At 34.2% G+C, this 27,258-nt stretch overlaps 1 protein-coding gene across 2 annotated transcripts in view; it reads right to left on the bottom strand.

The window, feature by feature from the left end:
* The window catches only part of LOC136029978 (5'-3' exonuclease PLD3-like), a 138,153-nt gene extending 115,033 nt beyond the window's left edge, over positions 1 to 23,120 (bottom strand). For both annotated transcript variants that reach the window (XM_065708546.1, XM_065708547.1), the window contains exons 1-3: positions 23,014 to 23,120; positions 19,464 to 19,651; positions 8,247 to 8,418 (exon numbers count right to left, since the gene is read on the bottom strand). In XM_065708546.1, coding sequence (XP_065564618.1) covers positions 8,247 to 8,418; positions 19,464 to 19,651; positions 23,014 to 23,073 — 420 coding nt within the window. In that variant the 5' untranslated portion in view covers positions 23,074 to 23,120. The remainder of the gene's footprint in view (positions 1 to 8,246; positions 8,419 to 19,463; positions 19,652 to 23,013) is intronic.
* Between the last annotated feature and the right edge of the window lie 4,138 nt (positions 23,121 to 27,258).

Here is a 27,258-nt window from a genome sequence, read left to right as displayed (position 1 = left end):
TTTTTCTGAACCATTTTAACATCAGTCCCTCCTCATTAAAACGCCGTGTCTTAAGTCTACGTTTACATCCGTTACGGCTTCTGCATCAATAATACAACATTCTCACCTAAAATTTGCTTGGAGCTGGTGACAAATTTATTTGCCCTCACATCCTTTACATCCATACTACAACATCCTCACGAACAATTTACTTGGGACTAGTAACAGAGTTAATTACCTTCACATGTTCTACATCCATCTAAATCCTCTACATCCATACTACAATATCATCTCCTGATTTTTACTTGGAGCTGGAAACAAAGTTAGTTGTCTTCACCTTTTTTACATCCATCAACTTCCTCTACATCCATATTACAACATCCTCACGAAAAATTTACTTGGGACTAGTAATAGAGTTAGTTACCTTCACACGTTCTACATCTATACTACAATATCATCTCCTGAATTTTACTTGGGAACTGGTAACAAAGTTAGTTGTCTTCACCTCTTCTACATCCATCAACATCCTCTACATCCATATTACAGCATCCTCACGAAAAATTTACTTGGGACTAGTAACAGAGTTAGTTACCTTCACATGTTCTACCTCCATCTAAATCCTCTGCATCCATACTACAATATAATCTAATGAATTTTACTTGGAGCTGGTAACAAAGTTAGTTGTCTTCACCTCTTTTACATCCATCAACATCCTCTACATCCATATTACAACATCCTCACGAAAAATTTACTTGGGACTAGTAACAGAGTTAGCTACCTTCACATATTCTACATCCATCTAAATCCTCTGCATCCATACTACAATATCATCTAATGAATTTTACTTGGAGCTGGTAACAAAGTTAGTTGCCTTCACCTCTTCTACATCCATCAACATCCTCTACATCCGTACTACAATATTCTCTCATAAAATCTACTTGAATCTGGTAACAAAGTTAGCAGGAAAGTAATAAAGTATTAGAATTCTTGTCAAGGTCTCAATGCAAACTGAAAAACACATTACTATTTTCCTGAATTGACAAATCGGGAAAAAGACATATGAAACAAATGCAAGAGTGAACACACCAAACACAGAAGTAGTAGTACACAGGTTCAGTACCTATTTTTATCCTCAATATCCTCTTTTTTTAATACTGCTGTAAACGTGGTTAACCGTATGATTATGCATGATTACCAGTATGATTTGTGTCTGATTATGTATAGTTGTCACTAAACACTGTTAATCTAAGAAATTGTTCTCGAATACTTCTCAAATCAGCCGGTGTGTTTATACCTCCCAACTCATAATTTTGAATACAATATATATCAAACAGTTCGCGGTAACGAACTGTAGTAAGGAGCGACCCGGCTCAATAGTAAACGAAACTCTAAAAAATGGAATTTTGATACCAATAGTTACATCAAAAGAATCGCATTTTAACGCTGACTTTAAATATATAAGTTTCATCAAGATTAGTCTTACCCATCAAAAGTTACAAGCCTGAAAAAATTTGCCTCATTTTAGAAAATAGGGGGAAACACCCCCTAAAAGTCAAACAATCTTAACGAAAATCACACCATCAGATTCAGCGTATCAGAGAACCTTATTGTAGAAGTTTCAAGCCCCTATCTACAAAAATGTGGAATTTCGCATTTCTTGCCAGAAGACAGATCACGGATACGTGTTTATTTGTTTATTTGTTTTTTTTTCCCAGGGGTGATCGTATCGACTCAGTGGTCCTAGAATGTCGCGAAAGAGCTCATTCTAACGGAAATTAAAAGTCCTAGTGCCCTTTTTAAGTGACCAAAAAAATTGTAAGGCACCTAGGTCCCCTCCCACGCTCATTTTTTCCCCAAAGTCACCGGATCAAAATTCTGAGATAGCCATTTTATTCACCATATTCGAAAAACCTAAAAACTATGTCTTTGGGGACGACTTACTCCCCCACAGTCTCCGTGGGAGGGGCTGCAAGTTACAAACTTTGAGCTCTGTTTACATATAGTAATGGTTACTGGGAAGTGTATAGATGTCTTCAGGGGGATTTCTTTGGTTTGGGTGAGAGAGTGAGTGGGGGGGGGGGTTACGTGGTAGGATCTTTCCATGGAAGAACTTCTCATGGGGGAAGAGACTTTCAATGGAGGGGGCGCAGAATTTTCTAGCATTATTTAAAAAAACAATGAAAAAATAAATATGAAAAGTTTTTTCTACTGAAAGTGAGAAGCAGCATTAATACTTAAAACGAACAGAAATCATTACGCATATGAGGGGTTTACCTCCTCGTAATACCTCGCTCTTTATGCTAAAGTATTTTTAGTAATTTCAACTATTTATTCTACGGCCTTTGTGATTCAGCGGTCATTCTTAAGGAATTGGGACAAAATTTAAGCTTTAATGTAAAGAGCAAGGTATCGACTAGGGGTGAGCCCCCTCATATACGCAATAAAAACATACGAATATAAAAGTTTGCTACGTAATTTAATTCGTAAGTTACGTATATTTTTTACTTATGAAAACGTTCGTAAAAAATTATAAGTTATAGTTGCATTTTTAAGTAATCAAAAAATTGGAGGGCAACTAGGCCTCCTCCTTCACTCCTTTTTTCTCAAAATCTTCCGATTAAAAATATGAAAAAGCCATTTAGCCCAAAAAAATTAATCTGCAAATTTCGTTTTAACTATTTATGTGCGGAGAGCCAAGATCAAAACATGCATTAATTCAGAAACGTCCAGAAATAACACAAAAAAACAAGTTTTTTTAAATGGAAGTAAGGAGCGACATTAAAACTTAAAACGAACAGAAATTACTCCGGATATGAAAGGGGCTTTTCCTCCTCAACGCCCCGCTCTTTACGCTGAAGTTTTTTACTGTTTTAAAATGTAGAGTTAAGGGGAAGAGTCAAACTTTAGCGTAAAGAGCGGGACGTTGATGATGAAGCAGCCCCTTTCATATACGGAGTAATTTCTGTTCGTTTTAAGTTTTAATGTCACTCCTTACTTTCATTTAAAAAAACTCGTTTTTTTTTTTTTTTTTTATTTATCTTAAGGAATTAGTACCAAAGAGTTGAGCAACTATCAATCTGGAGTATACTTTTGATCGGCAACATTATTTTACAATTCAAAATTGAGAAGTCAATAAGCGGCTATTTGAAGTAACATGGATGTACTCTAAACAAATTCAATGGAAGGCTATCTTGTCAAAAGAAAAAAAAGAGAAAAACTTTAAGTAGGGATATACGTTTGTTACAAGATAGTTTACGCGAAAAAAAACATATATATTATTAAAACAAGCTAAACCTATATTTACAAAAATAAATTATGCAACAGTATGTTTCACGAGAGGGGGAACATTACGAGGGGAGGGGGATAATCAAAAAAACACAAAGAGTGGATAAAATCATATGAGAATACAGAAAAGTAAAGAAAAATCATAGAACTTTTTTTTTATTCTTGAAGAAATTAGAGAATTTCTTTTTAGTTTTCGCGATAATGTCAGTAGCAAAAATTCACAGAAAATAGGGGGTGTATTTTTCAATATCTAGGGGGGGGGTAACTTTTTTGTTTTTATAATTGTTTCAGTGATAATGCCAATAAAGGGCATTTTTCTACGAAAATACCCCAATAAATTGTATTTTTCAAAATCTAAAGGAGAGAATAAAGAGAATCTAGGGAGCACAGGCCCTCATTGCTGAACTTTAATCATCTAACTGACGCCGCTGGATAATGTGTATTGTTACTACTACAAGTTTTGAAAATTTTTAGGCTCATTTATCCAAAAATATTACACTGTTATAACAAAGTGGGCCAGTTTATAGACCACACTGGGCATATACAAACTGGGACAATTATATACATTTAATGTTTTATCATTGCGCGTTAGTAATTAAACACACAGACTGTCTCAATTAATCAGTAGGCTATTCGATAATTCACCTCGTTTACTAAACTTACTGGTTTTAAATGAAAGGAAACTGTATATATAACTTATTACATATAACCCCTACACTATTAACCCTGCATTCAGTAAGCAATTGATTTTTGTAATTTTCTGTGTTCAACAGGCAATTTGTAATTAGTGAATCGCGTTCAAAAAATACTTTTGTGTCCCAACAGGCTGTAATTCATTCTTTCACGGATAGGAAATTCTTGGTATATTTATCTATCAGCATAAGTTTACAATATTTTCGGCTGGTTTCAAAGGTTCTATGGGTTTGTAAGACTTCTTTTTTTTTTTTTTGCAAGAATATCATTTTGTAGTTTAAAACATATTTAGCGGAGCCACCAATTATGCTCAGAAAAAAAAAACAGAAAAACTAAAAAAACAACAGATATACAAATTAAACTAAAATTATATAAAAATTGCATTAAATTACATTACATTAAAATTGCAATAGTTAATTACAATCAATTGCTATAAAATAAAATTATGTTAAAATTGCAATATAATATTTTGCAATATAAGGAAGCTTTCATTTCTGTAATTTGCAAAAGCGAAAATTGAGGCTCTTATTAAATTTTATTAAATTGCTTAATGAGTAAAAAACTGGTAATTGCAAAAATATTTGAATATATTTTGACAAGGGATTAAAGCAATTCAAAAACCTTAAAAAACAAAACCAAAAGTTTGAAGTTTAGTAGAAATTGTTGTTAGAAATTGGACTTGATTCAATATTAATGCTTGCGGCTCAAAGAGAAAGTATGACTAATGTCAAAGAGAAATTATCCTACAATGTCATCAAAAAGAGAACACCAGGAGAAAACACCAAAGCAACGCAAAACCAGGCTTTAGAAAGGGCCAGATTAGGAATGAAAACTTATTGTTTGGGACGAGTGAACAGTGGCACACAAAAAATCGCTCGAGGCTCTCGAGCGATCATTGCAAGATTTGCGAGGAAATTCCAAACCCTTTGGCAGCACATTAGTATTGCTTGCAGGAGATTTCAGGCAAACATTACCTGTTATTCCTAGATCGACACCTGCTGACGAAATGAATGCTCGCCTGAAAAATTCTAATTTATGGGTATGTATACCTAAAGACATTAAAATTAACTAAAAAAAAATGCGTGTCCGATTGCAAAACGATCACTCTGGTGAAATATTTTCAGATCAATTGCTGGCAATTGGAAACGGAAAGCTCTCAATTGACTCAATTTTAGGACGTATACAACTGCCTCCTAAATTCTGTAATTTAGTGACATCAAAAAATGATTTGGTTGAAAAGGTGTTTCCGAATATTCTAACCACCTATCCATCTAGAAACTATCTATCAGACTATCTATCCATCAGACTATGGAAAACTATCCATCAGAATTTTTAAATTCGCTGGATCTCCCAGGGTTTCCACTGCACGTGCTACAACTAGAAATAGGCGTACCAATAATCCTGTTGCGAAATATTAACCCATCAAAGCTTTGCAACGGCACGCGACTTGCCGTAAAAAAAAAAAAAAAAAAAAAAAAAAAAAAAAAAAAAAAAAAAAAAAAAAAAAAAAAAAAACAATGAAAAACGTAATAGAGGCAACAATCTTGAAAGGGTCTTTCGAGGTTGAGGCTTTTCTCATTCCTCGCATTCCCATGGTTCCAACGGATCTGCCTTTTCAATTTAAAAGATTGCAATTCCCAATTCGATTAGCATTTGCAATCATCATCAACAAAACTAAAGGCCAATCAGTCTATCTATATAAAAATATAATGTTTGTTTGTTTGTCTGTACGTCTGTACTAAAAAAAAACAAAAAAAAATAAATATACTGTTTGTTTGTTTGTCTGTATGTCTGTACTAAAAAAAATAATAAAAAAAATAAAAAAAACTAAGAAAACAAAAAGAAAACTAAAAAAACTAAAAAAACAATAAAAAACTACAATAAAAATCTATTATAAAACAAAACTAAAAAAAAACTAAAAAAAATAAGAAATAAGAACTAAAAAAACTAAAAAAAATAAATACTTAAAACAAAAAAAAATAAAATTAGCACCTTGTATACGTGTTGCTGGGGCGGGCAGCGCTCTAGCAACACGTGGCAGGGATGTTACAACCTGTTGCTAGGGCGCGAAAAAAAAATACTGACACCCCACGTGTTGCTGGGGTGTCAGGGGTCAGTCTACTTGCCAACTGACTAGCTGACACCCCTTGTGGTGCTGGGACACGCAGCGCCATAGCAAAGCAAAGGGGGGAGGGAGGTTAGGGGGACTCGATGACACTCCACGTGTTGCTGTGGCGCGCAGCACAACAGCACCGCATGGCAGGGGTCAGCTAGTAATACATAAATACTTATAGCATAATGCTAATATAAAACCACTTTGATTGCCTTTCTACGACCATTCATACGGAATGACAATCAAAAAGTTTTACCAAAGGCAAAAGCAGTTTTAGTTCAACCTTAGTCAGTTTAGACCAGATTAGACTCAATGTGTACTTCTAAAAGTCTGCTGTTTCATCATAATTTAATCAACAAAGAATTAACGATCTGTGTTATGCATTGTCACTTGAAAGCATTAAAAGTGATTAGTATTGGCACAAAACCTGACTGTGATAGTTCAAAATATGAAAAGACAAGCTCAAGGGCACAAATTGCCGGGAGAGACTTCAGGAGAAGAACTAGCCCCAAAACACTCTTTGATGGTCTAATCCCCTTGCCCTCTCCGTAAAAGGCTAAGAATGACTCCACAGATACCACAAAGTAAAGTTTTATTGAGCTAGAATAGGATTGGATATAGAAATATAAAAATATAGAGAGTAGATATACAGAGATAGATAGTAATAGGAATAGATATAGAAAAATAAAAAGTTTGCTCCTACCGACAGCCTGCAATAAAAAATAAGATCACAACATGTTGAACTTTCTAACTAAAGGTACATATGAAGCCTTTGTTTTAGATACGCTATTTTCGTAACTCGACACTCTTATCCAGGCAGAGTAGACATGCATATAGCTAAAATTGCGGCTTTAGCCCCAGGTGTGCGACTAGTGACTTCAAAAAATTTTAATTACCCACTTTGATGGAAATGAAACATAATTCGCAATATATACTTGCCACGTTTCGGATTTTTGAGTTCTAATATGATCATTTCAGACTACTCCTTAAATAAACCCTGAACAACCATGGGTTGAAAGATGAATAACAAGCATAATTCTTAAAACGTGGGGGGAGGGCTCAGTTCAACGGGGAATAGGTCCAAGGATCCTGAAATCAAGTAGACTAAAACATAAGATGATCTTGATGTGAACAAGGCATAGCATATATGCTCTTTTACTAAATGTCAATTAAGACCATTTTTAAATAGGGATTGTGCATAATTTGAAGCCCTTTTTTTAAATAGGGATTGTGCACAATTTGAAGCCCTTTTTTTAATAGGGATTGTGCACAATTTGAAGCCCTTTTTTTTAATAGGGAGTGTGAAACAATTTGAAGCCCTTTTTTAAATAGGGATTGTGCACAATTTGAAGCCCTTTTTTTAAATAGGGATTATGCACATTTTGAAACCCTTTTTTTAAATAGGGATTGTGCACAATTTGAAGCCCATGGTGACGCAAAGATTATGTCACCCCGGAGGAACATCTCTTAGATCTTTCGACCCTTCTTATTGAAACTGCTACTTTGAAACTTCAGTCCTGTGTCAGAGTGCAAAACAGCTGACTCGAAGACACAAGGACTGGTCCAAGGGCAGTTGGTTGGCCCTGTAATCGGTTTTGGCCCTTAAGAGGCAGTAGCGCTCTAAATTTGTGATCGAATGAGTTTTTATTGCCACTTATAAAAAAAAACAAAATACTTTGAAACTTCAGTCCTGTGTCAGAGTACAAAACAGCTGACTCGAAGACACAAGGACTGTTCCGAGGGCGGTTAGTTAGCTCTGCAATCGGTTTTGGCCCTTAGGAGGCAATAGAGCTCTAAATTTGTGATCGAATGAGTCTCCTTCCAGCTTTTTGGATCATCTTTTATATATGATAAGAAATCAAGGGAAAAATAAACACAGAGGAGATAAGACACTTTGCTAGGACACCATTACTACACCAACTATAATTGCCTATAGGGAAATCAAGGGAAAAATAAACACAGGGGAGACATGACACTTTGCTAGGACAACATTACTACGCCAACTATAATTGCTAACTATAATTGCCTTGACAAGAAATCAAGGGAAAAATAAACACAGAGAAGATATGACACTTTGCTATGACACCATTACTACTTCAACTATAATTACCTATAAAAGGTATTAATTTCCTTAAGCTTTCCTAATCTTTAAAAATAGCAAATTTAACCAACTCACCTGCCATGCTGAAGAGTCATTGACAACATCAGAGCCTCTAAGAGTCCAATAAAATGAAGCTATGTCAATACTTTCTTCTGCTTCTTCTATTAAGGACTTCCAAGTTGAGTAAATACTACCATAGGTTTTGTTAAAAACCATCCCCTCAGGTACGCTTTCGACAATCTTCAATCTACAAATGAAGACAGAATTCTAAGATTAGCTATTAATTTTATTTTGGTATAAAGTTCAGGTCTTGGTGAAGCTAGTGCTTTAGCTTGGGGGAAGTGTCAGCAGCTCGATTCTTCAAGCTAAGCCACCGTGAGTCTGGGGAGCTTACAGTTAGACAAATTCCCAAGAAAAGAAAAACGGAAAAACAAAATAAACAGAAAAACAAGAGAGGAAAAACGCGTGGTCCTGCTGTAGATCAAGAAGAGAAGATTCGACTAACATACAACATAGCAAGGGTCCTATTCAGAATCTTTTTTTGGGGGAGGGGACAAAAAACACTTTAAAAACAGATAAAAAAATTGTTTATATTCATTTATGCTATGTTTCTGACAAATCAAGTAGCCGGCCAATTATGTCTCCTATATCCTTCCTTTCTTTCACTGTTGCAGCTAAAATATCCAAGCATAGGGATTCTTTCACCTCTCAAATATATGCTACTGTATTTCTTTTTCAATTACTTTTTTTTATCTTCGCTAAAAATTATCATAAACGCAGCCTTTGTTTTTCGTCACCAACTAGATCATTTTTGACACTTAATCCGTGTTCAGAAATATATTTTTCAAACCGCTTTTCGGTATTTCCCATTTGCTTAAGATTTAACTTGGTTATCCGCGATTCGCAATCATTCGAATTTGTAGTGCTTTCAAAAACTACCTGTTAAGACTCAAATTATGAGAATTTTAGCATTTTTTGTAAACTTTGTGAGAATTTGTGCTTGTTTTTTTTTTTTCTTCTTCTTCTTCTTCTTCATTTTTTCGTTTTTTTTCATTTTTCGAAGTTCAGACTAATAAAGAGGGAATATGAAATTTATTGGGGTGGGAGGTATTTCTTTATAAATGCAAGTTTTTAAGCCTTATCACGAGGTAGCTTACATTTATAAGAAATTGAGTTATTACATATGCAAATTGACATTGCGTATTACACACTTGGTAAGTTCGACCCTGTTTGATAACAACCCCAGTCAAACACATAACATATCAATAGCTTTAAGAAAGCGTGCATACAACTTCTCATTTAAGGTTGTTTCATCTTCATTATTTATAGAAGAAATGGAGTTTCAGACCATTCATGGTAGTGAATAATATTCAATAATTTTTATGTTTCTAAGTTTTTTGTTTATAATTGTTGTGTTAATAAGTTTTGTGTTTGTTTACAGTAAACCATTCCCATCTTTGGCCTGATTATTTTTAAGAAGAATTATAATTCGTTGTGAAATTGAGCTAGGAAATACTTAGGAAAACGCCATCTGATATTGAATTGTACATCAATCAAGTGTCGCTGAAAAATATTTTGTCCATTTTTTGAAGATCAAATTATAGAGTTACAGGTGGCACAAAATTGTTTATAATTTTAAAACAGAGCAAATTGCGATTCTACTTAAAGATTAAAGCAGATTCCAAAGGGAAGCACAAATTTGGGAGAATATCTATTTCTATTCACTGTTTCTATTCACTGTTATTCACTGTACAAATTATGTGTATTCAGAGTTCAGCCAATTAGCAAGAGAAATGAAGGATATTTTGAGGGGAGCAACATATTCTATTGATAAGCATGCCCTGGTTTGCAAATTCATGTCTATCACAGGTTTTGTTATTAAATTTATTATGCACACCAGGGCGGATCTAGATCAAAATCTTGGGGCAGACCCAAGGGGACAAGGGCACAAATGAACAAAATCTTGCGGGGGGAAGGAGAAAAAGGTGTCAATAACTGACCAAATTGACAATATATTCTAAAAAAGAATAAAAAAGAAAATAACAGAATAAGAGGGCACCAAAAAAATCTGGGGTAAGGGTACCCCGGCTCCCTCGATCCGCCAGTGATACACAGTTGCCTAACAAGTTTTGCTATTAAATTTATTATACACACCGGGGCGGGATCTAGACTAAACTCCTGGGAGAGACCCAATGTGACAAGGGCGCCAATGAGGAAAATCTTGTAGGGGGAGGAGAATGTTACAAAGGTGCCAATAATTGACCAGATTGACATATTTATTCTAAAAAAGAGTAACAACAATAAAACAGGATAAGAGGGCGCCAAAAAATTCTAGGGGGTCCCCCGGCCCCTGGATCCGCCAGTGATACATACTTGCCTAAAAAACTTGGTTTTTAAGGATATGACCAGGTTACTTGATACATTCAAAACCAAGACAGGCGGATGTGCATTTTAAGGGCTCATATTTCGGAGTTATTATGGGTGTCATTTTTTGGGGGTTAGCTCATTCACACAGGCAAACAGTGCAAAAATTACAGGGAATCTATGTTTGAAATTTCAGTTATTTTGGTCAAAGCACAATTCCGAATTCAACAAAGCATAGCATATAGCCTACATTGCTCAACTGGATATAATCTATAGCCTCTTTGTTTCAAAATGGGCTAATTCAATAATTTGTGGTCGCTACACAGGCTGCAGGTGATATTATCAAAAAAGAAAGAAAAAAGGCAAAATAAGCACAAATATAAAATCTACGAATAAAACAACAAACATTTGGGCTTACACGAGGGGGCCTAAAAAAGCGAATATTTCATATTCTCTATTTGTCTGCTTATATTACAAAATATTCTAGACAACATTATATCATATTATTTCTCATAAAAAATTTTATGTAATCATTCCATGTTTTAATTTAACGTTCTTACATTCGCTTAAGGGAATTTGATACCATAAGGAATCAGCCTATCTCGTCCGTTGAAAAACTTTCTTATTTTGTGTGGCCAAACTGTTTAGAATTGATTGGGCGATCATGCCTTAACTTGCAGAACATGGATAAGCAATCCTAATAAACGGCAGAAAACTAAAAGCCGACATCCGCTTTCCCCGAAATCTTAGGAAAACCTTGTAACTTCTATTATTTTGTGCCAGAAATAGGGATATTTAGTCTTAGGAAAACATTTATCATTAGGAAGTGTAAATTTCGTTTTTTAGATCAAACGGAGCAAAGTTTTCTTTTTGAAATTCAGGAAAGGATTGCTCTAAAAACGTCAATAACGTTAAAAATGTTCTTAAGGTTGCCCCTAAGAATATTCTAGTATACCTGCTACGAAAATGCCAAAACAAAAACCCTCAAAAGAAATGTCATTTGATCAGTGTGACAGCTCTTCAAATTGTATGTGGTTCAGTCTACTTTGATTGAAAACTTTGCCGACACAATTCAATTGGATTTCATAATCAAATCACAAATTCTCAATAGGTTTCAATGGTAAGTAGTCCTCTGGGAGAATTCGCTAATGAACCCTTTGCCTTTGAGACAGTTAGCCGACGTTAAGGCTCACAAAATGATGTTCAAGTATCGAATCCTCTTAAGCAAATCCTGTTTTGACTGAACGCTAAAATTCACTATGTTCCAAGTTAACAGGCTAAATGATTTATTTCATAGTGTTGCCAAAAGCTCCTCTCCAAAAAGTGCTATTTTTCTCAACAACAGGTTGCTACATTAAATTTTCGCTAAATCTGCAAATTTTGCCCAATATTGTTTGGAATTGCTTAATTAGCTATTATGGTAATTGCAGAAAGATAGATTTTTGGCGAAATCCTTTAAAGCTATGATTAGACGATGTGTAAAAACGATTCATTTTCCATGTGGAGGTGGTTACTCGTAGATCATACCCTATTTGCAAATATACCTATCATACCTATTTTATATACTCTATATATACTTTTATACATACTATATTTTGTATACTTTTATATACTCGTAATATCATACCTATTTGCATGCAGATCGAATAAACATTTTTATACATTCAATTTAAAAGTCAGATAAACAACATTTTTATTCAAACAGACATTATTACAGCCCTGACTTCATTATCTGCAGCAAAAATAATTTAAATTCGTTGTCGAGTAGGTAATCATCCCGGAAATGAATACGATTTTCACATCACGATATTTCACCTTTAGAATGAATCGATCCGCTAAATCTTGCGGTTTTCTTGAAAACGCATGCCTTAATGCATCATGTAAACACACTATGAAATTGAAATTCATAGTTTTTTTGGATCTTGAGAAGGCATTTGACACGATTTGTCACGAAATATTGTTGTTTAAATTAAGCCATGGCGGGATACGAGGACCAGCGCACGATTTTATCGCATCTTACCTAACAGGTCGATCCCAAGTAACAACTATCAATAAAACAGCTTCGGATCCATGCTTATTGCCCAATATTGGTGTTCCTCAGGGTTCAATTCTGGGACCACTGCTCTTCCTAATATACATAAATGACCTTCCATCAGCAACAGAAACCAACACACTGAATGTCCTTTTCGCCGATGATACTGGATCAACACTTGCAGGGAAGTCGGAAGATGATGTCAAAGAGAAGCTGCAAATCGTGTTTTCCCAGCTGATTGTATGGCTAAAAGCTAATCTTTTGTCATTGAATGCCGCCAAAACGAAATTCATCATTTATAGTAGACTTGGACACAAAGCAAAAGGAATTTCAACTATAATTGATCAGGCTACAGATATTCGAATTCAAAGGGTAACTTCACTCCGGTATCTTGGTATAACTATTGATGAAAATCTATCTTATAAAGAACATTGTAATAGATCACGCGTTAAAATCCCGTCTAGTGGTGAGTCGTGGATTTATTGATATTTATTTTATGCATTTGTTTTTGTTTCTTTTTTCTGTCAAATAGGTGTGCTATATTGTTATACCGGGTCTTTGTCAATCGACCTTGTGTCTCCGGCTTGACCCTTTTTTTATATATATATTGTGTGTGTTGTACAGAAGTTTAAATAAAATCTTGAATCTTGAATCTTGAAAGGATTCCTATACACTTTCCCTTAAAGGGCAAGAGGATTCTCTAACTGAGTTTTTTACAAACAGTTCGTGGTAACGAACTATAGTAAGGAGCAACCCGGCTCAATAGCAACCGCAACTCTAAAAAACGGAATTCTGATACCAATAGTTAATCGCATTTTAATGCTGATTTTAAATATATAAGTATTATATTTATCGATCTTACGTCAATCTTATATTATATATTTATCAATCTTACGATTCCCATAGAAACAGCACCTATCCATTATCTATGCAACAACACTTTTGACACATTTTTATATATTAAACAAAGTAGTTGACAAAAGTGGGCAAAAGTTTCTAGAATTAGTTCAAATATCAATTCCTAAAAGTTTCTGAAAGTTACACTCACCTAGTATGTAAACCAATAGTTACATCAAAAGAATCGCATGAGATGCTGATTTTAAGTATATAAGTTTCATCAAGATCAGTTATACCCATCAAAAGTTACGAGCCTGAGAAAATTTGCTTCATTTTAGAAAATAGAGGAAAACACCCCCTAAAGGTCATACAATCTTAACGAAAATCGCACCATCAGATTCAGCTTATAAGAGAACCTTATTGTAGAAGTTTCAAGCTCCTATCTACAAAAATGTGGAATTTTGCATTTTTTTTTGCCAGAAGAGAAATCACGGATCCGTGTTTATTTGTTTTTTTGTTGTTTTTTTCCCAGGCATGATCGCATAGATTGAATGGTCCTAAAATGTTGCGAGATGGTTCATTCTAACGGAAATTAAAAGTTCTAGTGCCCTTTTTAAGTGACCAAAAAATTGGAAGGCACCTAGGCCCCCTCCCACGCTCATTTTTTCCCAAAAGTCACCGGATCAAAATCCTCAGATAGCCATTTTATTCATCATAGTCGAAAAACCTAATAACTGTGTCTTTAAGGACGACTTACTCCCCTGCAGTCCCCGTGGGAGGGGCTGCAAGTTACAAACTTTCACCTGTGTTTACATATAGTAATGGTTACTGGGAAGTGTACAGAAGTTTTCGGGGTTATTTTTCGGTTTGGGGGGAAGAGTTGAGGGGGTAGGGTTACCGGGGAGGATATTTCAATGGAGAAACTGCTCACGGGGGAAGAGAATTTCAATGAAGGGGGCGCAGGGTTTTCTAGCATTATTTGAAAAAACAATGAAACAATAAATATGAAAAGTTTTTTTTCTACTGAAAGTAAGGAGCAGCATTAAAACTTAAAACGAACAAAAATTATTAAGCATACGAGGGGTTTACCTCCTCGTTATACCTCACTCTTTAGAGTAAAGTATTTTTAGTAATTTCAATTGTTTATTCTACGGCCTTTGTGATTCAGAGGTCATTGTTAAGGAATTGGGACAAAATTTAAGCTTTAGTGTAAAGAGCGAGGTATCGACTAGGGTTGAACCCCCTCATATACGCAATAAAAGCATACGAATATAGAAGTTCGTTACATAAGTTAATTCGTAAGTTACATATATTTTTTACCAACGAAAACGTTTGTACAAAATTAAAAGTTCTAGTTGCTTTTTTAAGTAATCAAAAATTGGAGGGCAACTAGGCCTCCTCCCTCGCTCCTTTTTCTCAAAATCTTCCGATTAATTGCAATTAATTAATATGCAAACTTTGTTTTAATTATTTATGTCCGGAGAGCCAAGATCAAAACATGTTTTAATTCAAAAACGTCCAGAAATTAAATAAAAAAAAAAGTTTTTTTTAAATGAAAGTAAAGAGCAACATTAAAACTCAAAACGAACAGAAATTACTCCGTATATGAAAGGGGCTTTTCCTCCTCAACGCCCCGCTCTTTACGCTGATCAAGCAAAACTACCTGCTTAGACTGCAACAATTCTATATATATATATATATATATATATATATATATATATATATATATATATATATATATATATATATATATATATATGTATATATATATATATATATATATATATATATATATATATATATATATATATATATATATATATATATATATATATATATATATATATATATAAACGGGTGATCAGATCTCAATGAAATTTAGAAGGATATCGTTTCCCAGAGCTCTTATTTTAAATCCCGACCGGATATGGTGACATTGGGGGGGGGGGGGTCGGGAGGGGGAAACCTAAAATCTTGGAAAACACTTAAAGTGGAGGGATCGGGATGAAACTTGGTGGGAAAATAAGCACAAGTCCTAGATACATGATTGACATAACTGGAACAGATCCGCTATCTTTAGGGTAGTTGGGGGGGGGGGGGATTCTGAAAAATTAGAAAAAATGAGGTATTGTAACTTACGAAAGGGTGATCGGATTTATATATATATATATATATATATATATATATATATATATATATATATATATATATATATATATATATATATATATATATATATATATATATATATATATATATATATATATATATATATAAGCGGGTGATCAGATCTCAATGAAATTTAGAAGGATATCGTTTCTCAGAGCTCTTATTTTAAATCCCGACCGGATATGGTGACATTGGGGGGGGGGGGTCGGGAGGGTGAAATCTAAAATCTTGGAAAACACTTAAAGTGGAGGGATCGGGATGAAACTTGGTGGGAAAATAAGCACAAGTCCTAGATACATGATTGACATAACTGGAACAGATCCGCTATCTTTGGGGTAGTTGGGGGGGGGGGGTAACTCTGAAAAATTAGAAAAAATGAGGTATTGTAACTTACGAAAGGGTGATCGGATCTCAATGAAATCTGGTATTTAGGAGGATATCATGTCTCAAAGCTCTTATTTTAAATCCCGACCAGATCTGGTGACATTGCGGGGAGTTTGGGGTGGGATAACCTAAAATCATGGAGAACGCTTAGATTGGAGGGATCGGGATGAAGCTTGGTGGAAAAAATAAGCAAAGGTCTTAGATACGTGATTTACATAATTGGAACGGATCCGCTCTATTGGGGGGGGGGGGGTAATTCTGTAAAATTAGAAGAAATGACGTATTTTTAACTTACGAAGGAGTGATCGGATCTTCACGAAGGTTCATATTTAGAAGGACCTCGTAACTCAGATCTCTTATTTTAAATCTCAACCGAATCCAGTGTCATTGAGGGGGGGGGGGCAGTTGGGGAAACTGGAAATCTTAGAAAATACTTAAAGCGGAGAGATCAGGATGAAACTGGATGGGAAGAATAAAAACCTGTCTAAGATACGTGACTGACATAATCGGACCAGATCTGCTCTCTTTGGTGGAGTTGGGTGGGGGGGTAATTTTGAAAATTGAGGTATTTGTAACTTACAAAAGGGTGACCAGATCTTAATGAAATTTGATATTTGGAAGGATCTTGTGCTTTAAAGCTCTAATTTTAAATTCCGACCAGATCCTGGTGACATTGGGGGGAGTTGGAGGGGGAAACCGGAATTCTTGGAAAACGCGAAAATTGGGGTATTTTTTATCTTACGAATAGGTGATTGGATCTTAATGAAATTTGAATTTTAGAAGGAATTTCTTGGAAAACACTGGGAGTGGAGGAATCGGGATGACTGTTGGCGGATAGAATAAGCAAATTTCCTTGACGTGTGATTGACGTAACCGTACTGGATTCACTCTCTTTGGGGGAGTTGGGGGAGGGTTCAGTGTTTTGGCGAGTTTGGTGCTTCTGGACGTGCTAGGACGATGAAAATCGGTAGGCGTGTCAGGGAGCTGCACAAATTGACTTGATAAAGTCGTTTTCGCAGATTCGACCATCTGAGGGGGGGGGGCTAAAGGGAGAGGAAAAATTAGAAAAACTGAGGTATTTATAACTTACGAGTGGCTGATCGGATCTTAATGAATTTTAACATTTAGAAGGAATTCGTGGCTCAGAGCTCTTATTTTAAATCCTGACCGGCATTAAGCCTCTGATTTTCCTTTTAAATCAATCTAATGATTCTTATAATTTTTTTAGAGCTCATACCATATGATCTCTTGGCTCTTAGCTCTTCTTGCCTCGTCACAAGTGCCATATGAGCTCTTAGCTCTTGCTTTTACTAAAAACACTAGGCATGTTTAAAGCCTTTTTACTATATAGATTTGCCGGATGAGTCGAATAATAGTCCTGCTTTAACTATAAAACTAAGAAATACTAATTATTGACTAAAAAACACTGAACATGTTTGAATCCTGTCTACTGCATAGTCTTACTTGATGAGGCGAACAAACTATCTTACTTTGACTTAAAACACTGAAAAATTATTTTTTTGACTAGAAAACACTGGGCATCCTTAAAGCCTTATTACTAAAAAGTTTTGCTTGATCAGTCGATAGTCCCGCTTTTGATCGCATGCCTTACGCAGTAATTAAATTCACGTGTGTTTCCTATCGTTTTTCCACTGGTAAAATCTCTAGCCTCACTAATGTTTGATTCTGAAAACAACCGCAGTTTGCTAAGTTCAGTTCACTGAAAGATGGAGACTTTTCAAAAGGGTTGCAACTACTCTTAGCTATATATATATATATATATATATATATATATATATATATATATATATATATATATATATATATATATATATATATATATATATTATATATATATATATATATATATATATATAATATTATATATTATATGTATATATATATATATATATATATATATATATATATATATATATATATATATATATATATATATATATATATATATATATATATATATATATATATATATATATATATATATATATATATATATATATATATATATATATATATATATATTAGAGATGTATACAGAATTTGTAATGTTTGTATATTCCTTATAAATCTTACTGGAAACCCGTAAATACTATATCACATAGATATTAACACATTTTTCTACAACAGGAATGTGACATAAGTAGTAGGCATATTTTTGCTCTTAAACTTAAAAATAAAAAAAGTCAAGTCAGAAAAAATGTTTTATTTTGTAGAATATTTTGTAGTACCTTTTTAGATCTTAAAAATTTCAAAGAATCAGCCAACCTCATTCCTTAATGGTAAAGCAATCTTGCTTATAGATTAATCAAAGCTATTTCAATCCCCCTCTCGCCTGAAACAGAAGCATCTTAGTGGAGCAAGGGTAGGGAGTCATTAGATATTCAAAAGCTAATATTTCTTCAAACACAATTTTCAGGGAACGTCAGTCAGTCAAAGAGGGAACTAAAATTATTGAAAAAAAGAAAAACCATAAATACATAAAAATTATCTAGAGGTAAAGAGAAAACAGAACTATCTTAATTAGGAATGGTAAACGGGTTTATTTAATTGTTAATTATGGGATACAAAGTTTGCATTCCTTTAGATAAACTCTTTGGCCTATGCTTAAAATAAGACAATAAGCATTTTCATCTGTACCAGTCTTGTATGAGGCATGTTTGGAAAAAGGATGCCCATTTATTATAGGGGCTCCTAATACCCTAACGCCATCACTCTAGAAGATCAAAAATCAGGGATGGGTGAATTGCAACACGAAACCGAGCTGCACGAAGCCTAAGTGAGAGACTTGATCTGGTGTCAATGGCTGCATTTCATGAGCACATCCCCAGCTCTCACAAGCTTTAAAACAAAACAGCTCTGTGAGACATTTTAACTCTACTTGCAGCAATCTCCAGATGGAGGTTTTTTTTCTAAAACCCCGTTTATTGATTCTGAGGGGGGGGATTGCTAATACCATGTCTGACCCTAAATTTTTAGGAATCTGATGCCAGAAAAGATGTTTTAAAAGGCATTAAAGGATTAAGGCAGCGCCATGCATAGACTATAGATGAAGTGAAATAAATACTAAAAAGGAAAAAATATTAAATTTGAATGTGTCCCTAATTTGTCTCTAAACAATGAATTAAATTTGTTTGTCCTTAATTTTTTAGTAATCTGATGCCACAAAATATTTTTGAAAAAGGTATTAAAGGATTAAGGCAGCATTATGCATAGACTATATATGACATGAAATTCATGCTAAAAAGGAAATGAGATTAGATTTGAGTATCACAAGTCTTAACCTTAAAAAGGAATTGGACATCCCTTTCCAAAGTCATGTCCTCAAATATTAGTCATATCATGTCAAATATTAGTCAAGTCATGCCCTAAAATTAGTCAAAAGTATCCCCTTCTTCTTTTGAAAAATTCCTCTGAACCCCTCTCTCTCAGGGCTTAAATATGTGTGCACCTATGTATCAAAGTAGAAGATAATTTTATTAAATTACCTGCATGATACTGGAGCAGATCTTTTAAATTGAATTTCTGGCTTTTGGGATTGAAATACATTTTGGAAGGATGCAAAGATTATGAAAACTGTGACTATCAGAAATATTATTTGAAGCGTCTCTAAAACTTTTCTCCAAAAGCATCTTTGATGATTGGGCTTGGCTGTCTTGTCTCCATCAAGAAAAGGCTGAAAAAATACAAATGAGTATTATTTTTTTTTACACAGGGAAGAGTACAGAAAGGAATATAAAAGTTTAGTTTATAAGAGGTTTTTTAAATGATTTTTAAAGAACTAAGAACAACTTTTGACCCTTTTAAACAGCTGTATTTTTCATTACATAATTATATTAATATATTATTAATAGTATAATATTGTATTATAATAATATTGTATTATATTATTTTTGTCTTGTGTGCAGAATTGGGCTAGGGCTCTCAGTTACATCAATGATTTACATTTGTTCTTTCTTTACTGTTTTTTTGTATCTAGTAATTGTAACTGATTGCATTCTAACCACCAGTACTTATAATTTAAAATACCAGGCACATGATGGGGGCATTCTCCATCAAAGAAGAGAAATTAGTAAAATAGATTCTGAAAAAAAAAATTCTGTAGGAGTACAAGCTATCCATAGCAACCTTCCATTAGGCAGGTATGATGCTGTAGATGTGACTAAGTTAAGTATATTTATTTAAATTTCCAAGAAGCTGTATTGACCAGTCCTTGCAATATTTCTAAATATGTATGATACATACAGAATAGTTATACAAATCTTAAGGGTTCAGGTAGGCCAGTTCTAGACTCCATTCTTATTTAACCCAAGGGGATAATAGTACTTATCTCTCCATACAAATTTGCAGTGTTTATACTTTCTTTTTTTTAGAGCTATGTGGTCTGCATAAAACAATTTGAACAAGACTTGACAATTTAAAAAATTCAAACAAGAATAAATTTAATTTAATCTTGTCTGGTCCCTGATAAGCCTGCCAACTTTCATTGTCCTAGCTTATCTGGAAGTGCCCAATCTAGTAAAAGCAGGATTAACAGACAGACTGACAGAAATGTGCAATTGCTCTGTCACTTGGTAAACATCAAGTGCTGTAAAAACTGCCCCATTAATACTTATTTTTTACACACACTAAACAATAATAAAATACATGGAGTAGCACATAAAAAATCAAAACAGAAAGCACAATCAAAATATACTTTGTCTTGGCTGGTGTTGAAAAGGGAATGTCAGCAGTATTGATGTAATGCCTGATGGTATTAGGTTAAAACTTTCAATATATAATGAGGAGAAGATGAAGAGATATTAGAGGGCAACCTGCCCTCCTCCTTACTTGCACTTTTTATGTGTGCCCCTCTACTTAATAATGGTCAAATTTTGTTCAAACTAGTCAAAAGATCTAATAGTATTGTTTCCAGAGATTCATGACCCAATGGCCCCTGGCCAAGGATTGTAAACTATGCACTTTATTGATTGTTTACATGCAGGATTTATCATTAGAAAAGGGGAAAGCTTTTATTCTGGGTGCATCTAAAAAGTTCAAGGGTATTAAGGTGAAACTTTAGAGAACTTTGAGGTGCATCTTAAATTAAATCACAAGGCACTATCTGCATTCAATTTATCAAAAAGGTGGAACTGCAATATATTAAGAACAGCTGAGGGTGTTAAGTTGAAACTCTTGAGAAATGTTGAGGTGGATTTTTTAAACTGGTTAGGGGGGTTCCAGTTCCCCTCCCATGTCCTCTGTAGCTGCCTTCTCCCCAAAAAGATTCAATTAAAATTTTTGAATTGCCATTTTGTTCAAAATAGCCTGAAGGTCAAATAGCTATGCCTATAGGAATGGCATAATGCTTTACACCTTTGAAGAGAAATACCAAAAACAATCAAAACCCATTATGTGCCTGCTAGTTGTCAAAAGGGTGTATTGGCAATATCTAAGGATCAGCTGAGAGCACTAAGTTAAAACTTACAAGGTTGTGGAGGGGGATGTCAGAAAAAGATTGAGGGCATATAGGCCACCCTTATTAGATGTCCCTTCTCCTCAACACTATCCAAAATTTTAAAGTGATTTTCCTCAGAATACCTTCAGGGATACAATGCCCCCAAGGCAACAATTGTAAATTAAACAATTTACCATTCTTTAATCACAGGATTTATTGTTGGGAAACGAGTTGAAGGGGATTAAAAAAGTTTAGGGGGATGTAAAACAAAACCAAAACAAACTAAATGCAGTAGGACTGTTAAAAGAGTACAATAGACAATATCTAAGGAATGGCTAAGGATATTAAGTTAGAACTTGAAAATCCTGCTGAGAGGAATATAAGTTGAAAAAAAAACCATTGAAAAACAAACAGAAGGCAAAATACCCCCTTCTTTTACCATTTTGATGCTACCTTATGCTTTGAAAAAATAAGCAAAGGTGAAGCCTAATAGCTATGCCTCCAGAGATTTTATTTAAACTGCAAAATACCATGTCTCATACAAACTTTGTCCTAGCACTCTTAAAGAAAACTATATCCAGTAGTTCTTCCTATGTTTTTATGAGGTTGTAAAAGGCCCTTGTCAGACTAGTGCTGGATTTTTGAATGTGTATAGCATCACTAGGATACAGAGGTGATGTACAGCTTTTGGAAGGAGTGCAAAGAAGAGCCAAAGAGGCAGTATCTAATATATGAGACAAGCCTTATTCTGGATATTTAAAGGAGCTTAAATTATCTACTCTGGTTTACTGTCAAAAAAGAGCTGATAGGCCTAAACTTATGACACATAGCCTAAGCTTACTTCATAAAAAACCTCTCACCCAATTCATTTTAAAATTTCCCAAAATATTGGCACTAACAAGAGAGACATTCAAAGAAGCAGTTTAAACTGTCTATCAAAACTTGACACCAATAACAGTTTTTCTCCTGCTATGTAGCAAACCATTGGAATAGTCTCTCAAATAAAACAGTTTTAGCACCCAATACTGAAGGGTTCAAGAAGTAATTCAATGGTGAATGGAATGGTGTTCCCTGAAAGCTCCATTGGGGTGCATTTGATTTTTAATGGTAAAATTCTAGTTTAGTAACTTTTGGCTAGGATATCTTGGAAGGGGTAAGGTTAGGAAAATGAAACTTTTGGGGATGGTTCTACAAACTAAAGTATATCCCAGGAAAGTGTTTTTGAGTACAAGCCTCCACTTCTTCTCCCTCTAGAGGGCCCTGAAATTTGCCTAGGCCTATATGACAGGTCTATACCTATTGAAATTTATACAAAACAACATTTTGCCTTAATTTTCAGTTGCCAGTTGCTTTTTCTCTACCTTTGGTTCTGAAATTACGATTCTTGTTATTTGAGTAAGCAAAATGGCCTAGCCTAGATTTTTTTAATCCACAATAAGCCTATAAGGATGTTACACATTCCCCATGATCAATGTAGACTCTTAATGATTTCTATATACAGTATTAGCGTAGAATATATTTCATATCCATCCAACACTTGATCGATTGAACTTAAAGGCAATAAATGCTTATATTCTAATAGCCTAAATATTGGTCTTTACAATGTCATGGTTTTTCATTTTAAATATCTTGCTAAATTGACCAGTGTTGTGATGTGACATGACTATGGTCTGGGATCCCAGGCTGACCCATAGTTTGCATTGGTCCAGTCCTGATCAAATCCTTTTTGAACGCATTTATGGTTTCGAACTGGATGGTGACTTCGGAGTGGCTGTTCCAGTAAAAGACAGCGCGTACGGAGTAAAATTGCCGACGGTCACGTTGATGTCAACAGGGGACTTGCAGCTACTTTGTGTGACCTCTTGTCGTACGTGTGAGGGATGAGGAAAAAACTTAACTTGAGCGGTCATTTTCTAGCAGTTTGCAAGTAGCAGTTGCGTCTCCTCTTTTCCATTAATAAACTAGGGTGGGTAGTTTGAAGGACGTAAAGCGTTTCTTATATGGCCTGTATCAAAATGGAAAAGTTATGCTACTGTCTCGACAGATAAAGTTCTCGAAAAACTTTACTACTGATTAAATTTAACTTCCATTGATCTTCAAAAAGCATTGGACCTTGTTAACTACAATATTTTAGTTGAAAAACTTGTGACTGATTTCAATTTTGATTCTTTCCTAGTGAGATTGATAGCCTCGTTTTTATCAAACAGATCATAGGTAGTCAAATAACAGAATCATTATTCCAGTCCCCTCCCTGTCCACAATGGATAACCCTAAGGTACTCACCTAGCTCCTATCCTTTTTTTTGTTATTGTAAATAGCCTCGCAAAGGAATTTTCGACTAAATTTGTGGATGATCTAACGGTTGTTAAAACCTGCTACCAAAACTTAGTAAGCAATCCTATGAGCATCCTAAATGATACTCCAGATGACACACTGGACTTAAACATGAGAGTAAACCCCTCTAAATCTATGATAATGCCAATTAGCTTCCAAAAAACCTCAGTCCTTTTCCTTTACTCTATCCATCAAGATTTTTCTGTGTCTTCCTTTAAATTACTCGGGGTTACAATTTCCTCTAATTTAAAGTAGTGAATCCACGTTAAAGATATTGTCCATAAGGATTATGCATCCGTATTTCTCCCTACTTCTTGAATAAATTTAATGTTCCCCTATCCCATTCTTTAAGGAACTATACTTCCTTTTCCCACCCGCATCTTGAATATGGTTGTCCGGTTTGTCATCCTGGTATCTCCCGTGTCGAGTCAGAAAAAATTGAATCCGTTCAAAAGAGAGTCCCGAGAATGATTTGTAGAGAAGCTAAGGTGCCATACTCGCTCCTTGTAAAAAAGGCCGAGCTGGAAACTCTTGAGCACAGGAGAGGAACGTTAAGCCTCTGTTTTTCAAAAAATGCAACAATAAAGCTTTGCACGAAAAATATTTTCCACAAAAGACACTCCCATCCAGACACCACCTGCCATGTACTATTTCTGAACCCATTCCTATCTTGTCCCCCATCCGGTGCTTAACCCCCAGGTATGAATAAATTTTTGTCCCCATCATTACTGATAAAATAAACCGCTATTTTTTGTTCTTTTTTTCTGGTAATGGTGACACGCAAGTTTTTGTCGTTTGATTCTTTTGTTCTCTTATCCTTGTTTATATGTTCTAGTTTAAGCCTTTTTAGCGCTAATTTTATAGCACTCTTTTTAAGTTTTGTTTTAGCTTTTACCTTTTTAATTTCCGACATTTTGCCCCTTATTTGTTTCTTTTTATTAATGAATTACTTCCCCTTTCTAATATTGTTGCTTTGGCATTGTTTGGCCAGTTCTTTAGTTCCTGTGCTTATTTTTTTTTTTTTTTTTTTTTTTTTTTTTGGTTTTATGACTCTAAAGTACGAATTTGGTGCTTCAGGGCTTGTGATAGACATTTTCTGAAACAAAAACTCAATATTGTGCTTTGATTTTAATATTAACGTTTTCATTAAAACACTTTTGATAATCGCTTTATGTGTTCAATTAATTTTATAGTTGTGTCTTTCCAAAATAATCATGTTTATAGTGTCTTTCAATTAGTTTATACCCCTTAAAAGGGATGCTGATTAGTTTATTTTATGGCAAAAATAAAATTGACAAAGCTATAGACACTGAGTAAAAACACAAATAGCCAATTCAAAGCTATCTAACACGACAAATCTAAATTAGCTGATTAAATGTTAATGTTTGTCACAGTTCAAATTTGAAGGTTGTGGGTTTATAAAAAGAAAAAAAAACTTATGACAAAATAAATAAACAAGCTTTAATTCTTATTTAATTATGCTAAACACTTTCTTTCGTGACTCTAAAATTAAATATTTTATTACTGTTCAGTTTGTTGGCCAAAAAACACTTTGTCACAAATATTTATTAGTCCAACATCAAATTAATCATTTGAGCTACGATTGCTGTTTAAATAAACCTTTCTCTCTCTAACCTTTCCATATTGATACTGGTTAATTAGTCCATGTTGTCTTTTGTTAATTTGAATTTTTTTTCTTCGCTGTTTATCGTTTTTGTTTTTGTTTATTTATAATACTCCGTACTTTGTGTTTTTTATACTTTTACGGGTAATAAAGTTCATTTATTCATTCATTCATTCTTAACGATCATACCTAATTGAAAGTACCCAATTTTAATAGGGAGCAGCTAACTAACGAATTTTGACATCTTTTTCAGACTGAACAGAGTTCACGAAAGCCCATTTAATTTATTACAAGAAAATCTCTCCCTACAAACTATTTTTCTTTCGCAATTTTTGCGAAAAAGCGCTGCATAGATAAATCCTCTAGGTATTGATTGACATTTGTTTGTCGTATAAAAGAGCAGTAGATAATAGACAAGATTAGGTCAAAGCAGCTTGTTACTAGAAACAACAAAGAGCTAAATAAGCTCTGGGTTACCATTGCCCAAAATAGGATGTTACCGAATACTCAAGCAGTCCTTCTACCTAACAAGACTGAAAACCCAACAAAGGCTGAATAGCCTCAGCCGTATCGCAAACTAACCAACAGCCCTTGTAAGAGCTACAATTATATAAAATAACATTACAAACCTAACCATAAACCGAATCGTTTATGGGACTAATAGGGAGGCCAAACCTGTAAAGGAAATAAACCGAATGTAATAATAGAGACCGTTCTAAGGCACTACTGTTGAAACTATGCAAAGAGGCAAGTTATTTGTAATCGTGTTTTTTTTTTCATCATGTTGTGCATAGATAAACTATATGATTCAGTGAAAACACAAAGAGCCATTTTGAAACCATCTTGAACAACCAATCTGAATTAGCTTGTAAAAAGTTGGTGTAAAGATAAACAAACTTGAAGACCTTTTCGTTTTAAAAATACATCTGTCATCGGTTGATACATTGAAGCTTACAATAACGAAGCTAATGGACACCCATGATGTTCAATTTTAAAACAATAAGAGTATCACGGTTATTGTTTTGTGTTTTTATGGATATTGTATGATTGCTTGATTAATTATTGTGCTTGTGTGCTTATTCTATGAATTTTAATTTTGTTGTATTTGGGCGTATCTAATTGGTGCCTGTGCTATGTCTTTTTGTTTGTTATGTGTATTATGTAAGTATGTGGTTAATTACAATGCTTGTGTGATTATTCTGTGAATTTTAATTTTGTTTTATTTTCTTTTTTTCTCTTTTCTCTAATATTCTGTTCCTTATTGTCTTTATAACGGGCAATAAATAAATTCAATTCAGTATTTTGTAATAAGATCTATCATGTTTGATTTTAATTTCCATAGGTATCCCAATAATTAAGCGGTGCGCTTGTTGTTGAAGAGTTTTTTTCTCAGACTAGCAAAATTTTATATAAGCACGAATAATTTTTGGAAGGGAATCCTTCCCCCACAATTATTTCCATTTCATACTTTGCATAAATATAGCTCCTAAAGATTGGTTACCTTGTTTTTATGCCATTAAAGAGAGGCAAACGATAAACATGGCAAATAAAAAACCAACTGCAAGAAAATCAACGGATATAAACGCATCTAAAAAGCAGTTCGTGACCAAGGTAACCCGAAAATTCACTCCTGTTGCTGGTGGTTTAATAAAACAAATAGATTCAGACCTGGAATCTTGCTTTTGGCAATGATTTGTTTCTATCAGTATAGAAGCGCTGTATACAAAAAATAGAGAACTGAAAATGAAAAATGGATATTAAAGTCAATTTTAGTGTTATCTTCATTTAGATCTTTGATAGTTATTGTTTTGCCCCTCCTACTGTATAATCTTTATTAATTTAAGGTTAAGGGGAAATTATCCGTTGTTCACCGAGTAACTTCCCCAAG

Source organism: Artemia franciscana, chromosome 8, assembly GCF_032884065.1.
Source record: "Artemia franciscana chromosome 8, ASM3288406v1, whole genome shotgun sequence".
Classification (NCBI taxonomy): Eukaryota; Metazoa; Arthropoda; class Branchiopoda; order Anostraca; family Artemiidae; genus Artemia; species Artemia franciscana.
Note: the sequence above shows the minus strand (reverse complement) of the source record. Positions and strands in the feature narration are given on the sequence as shown.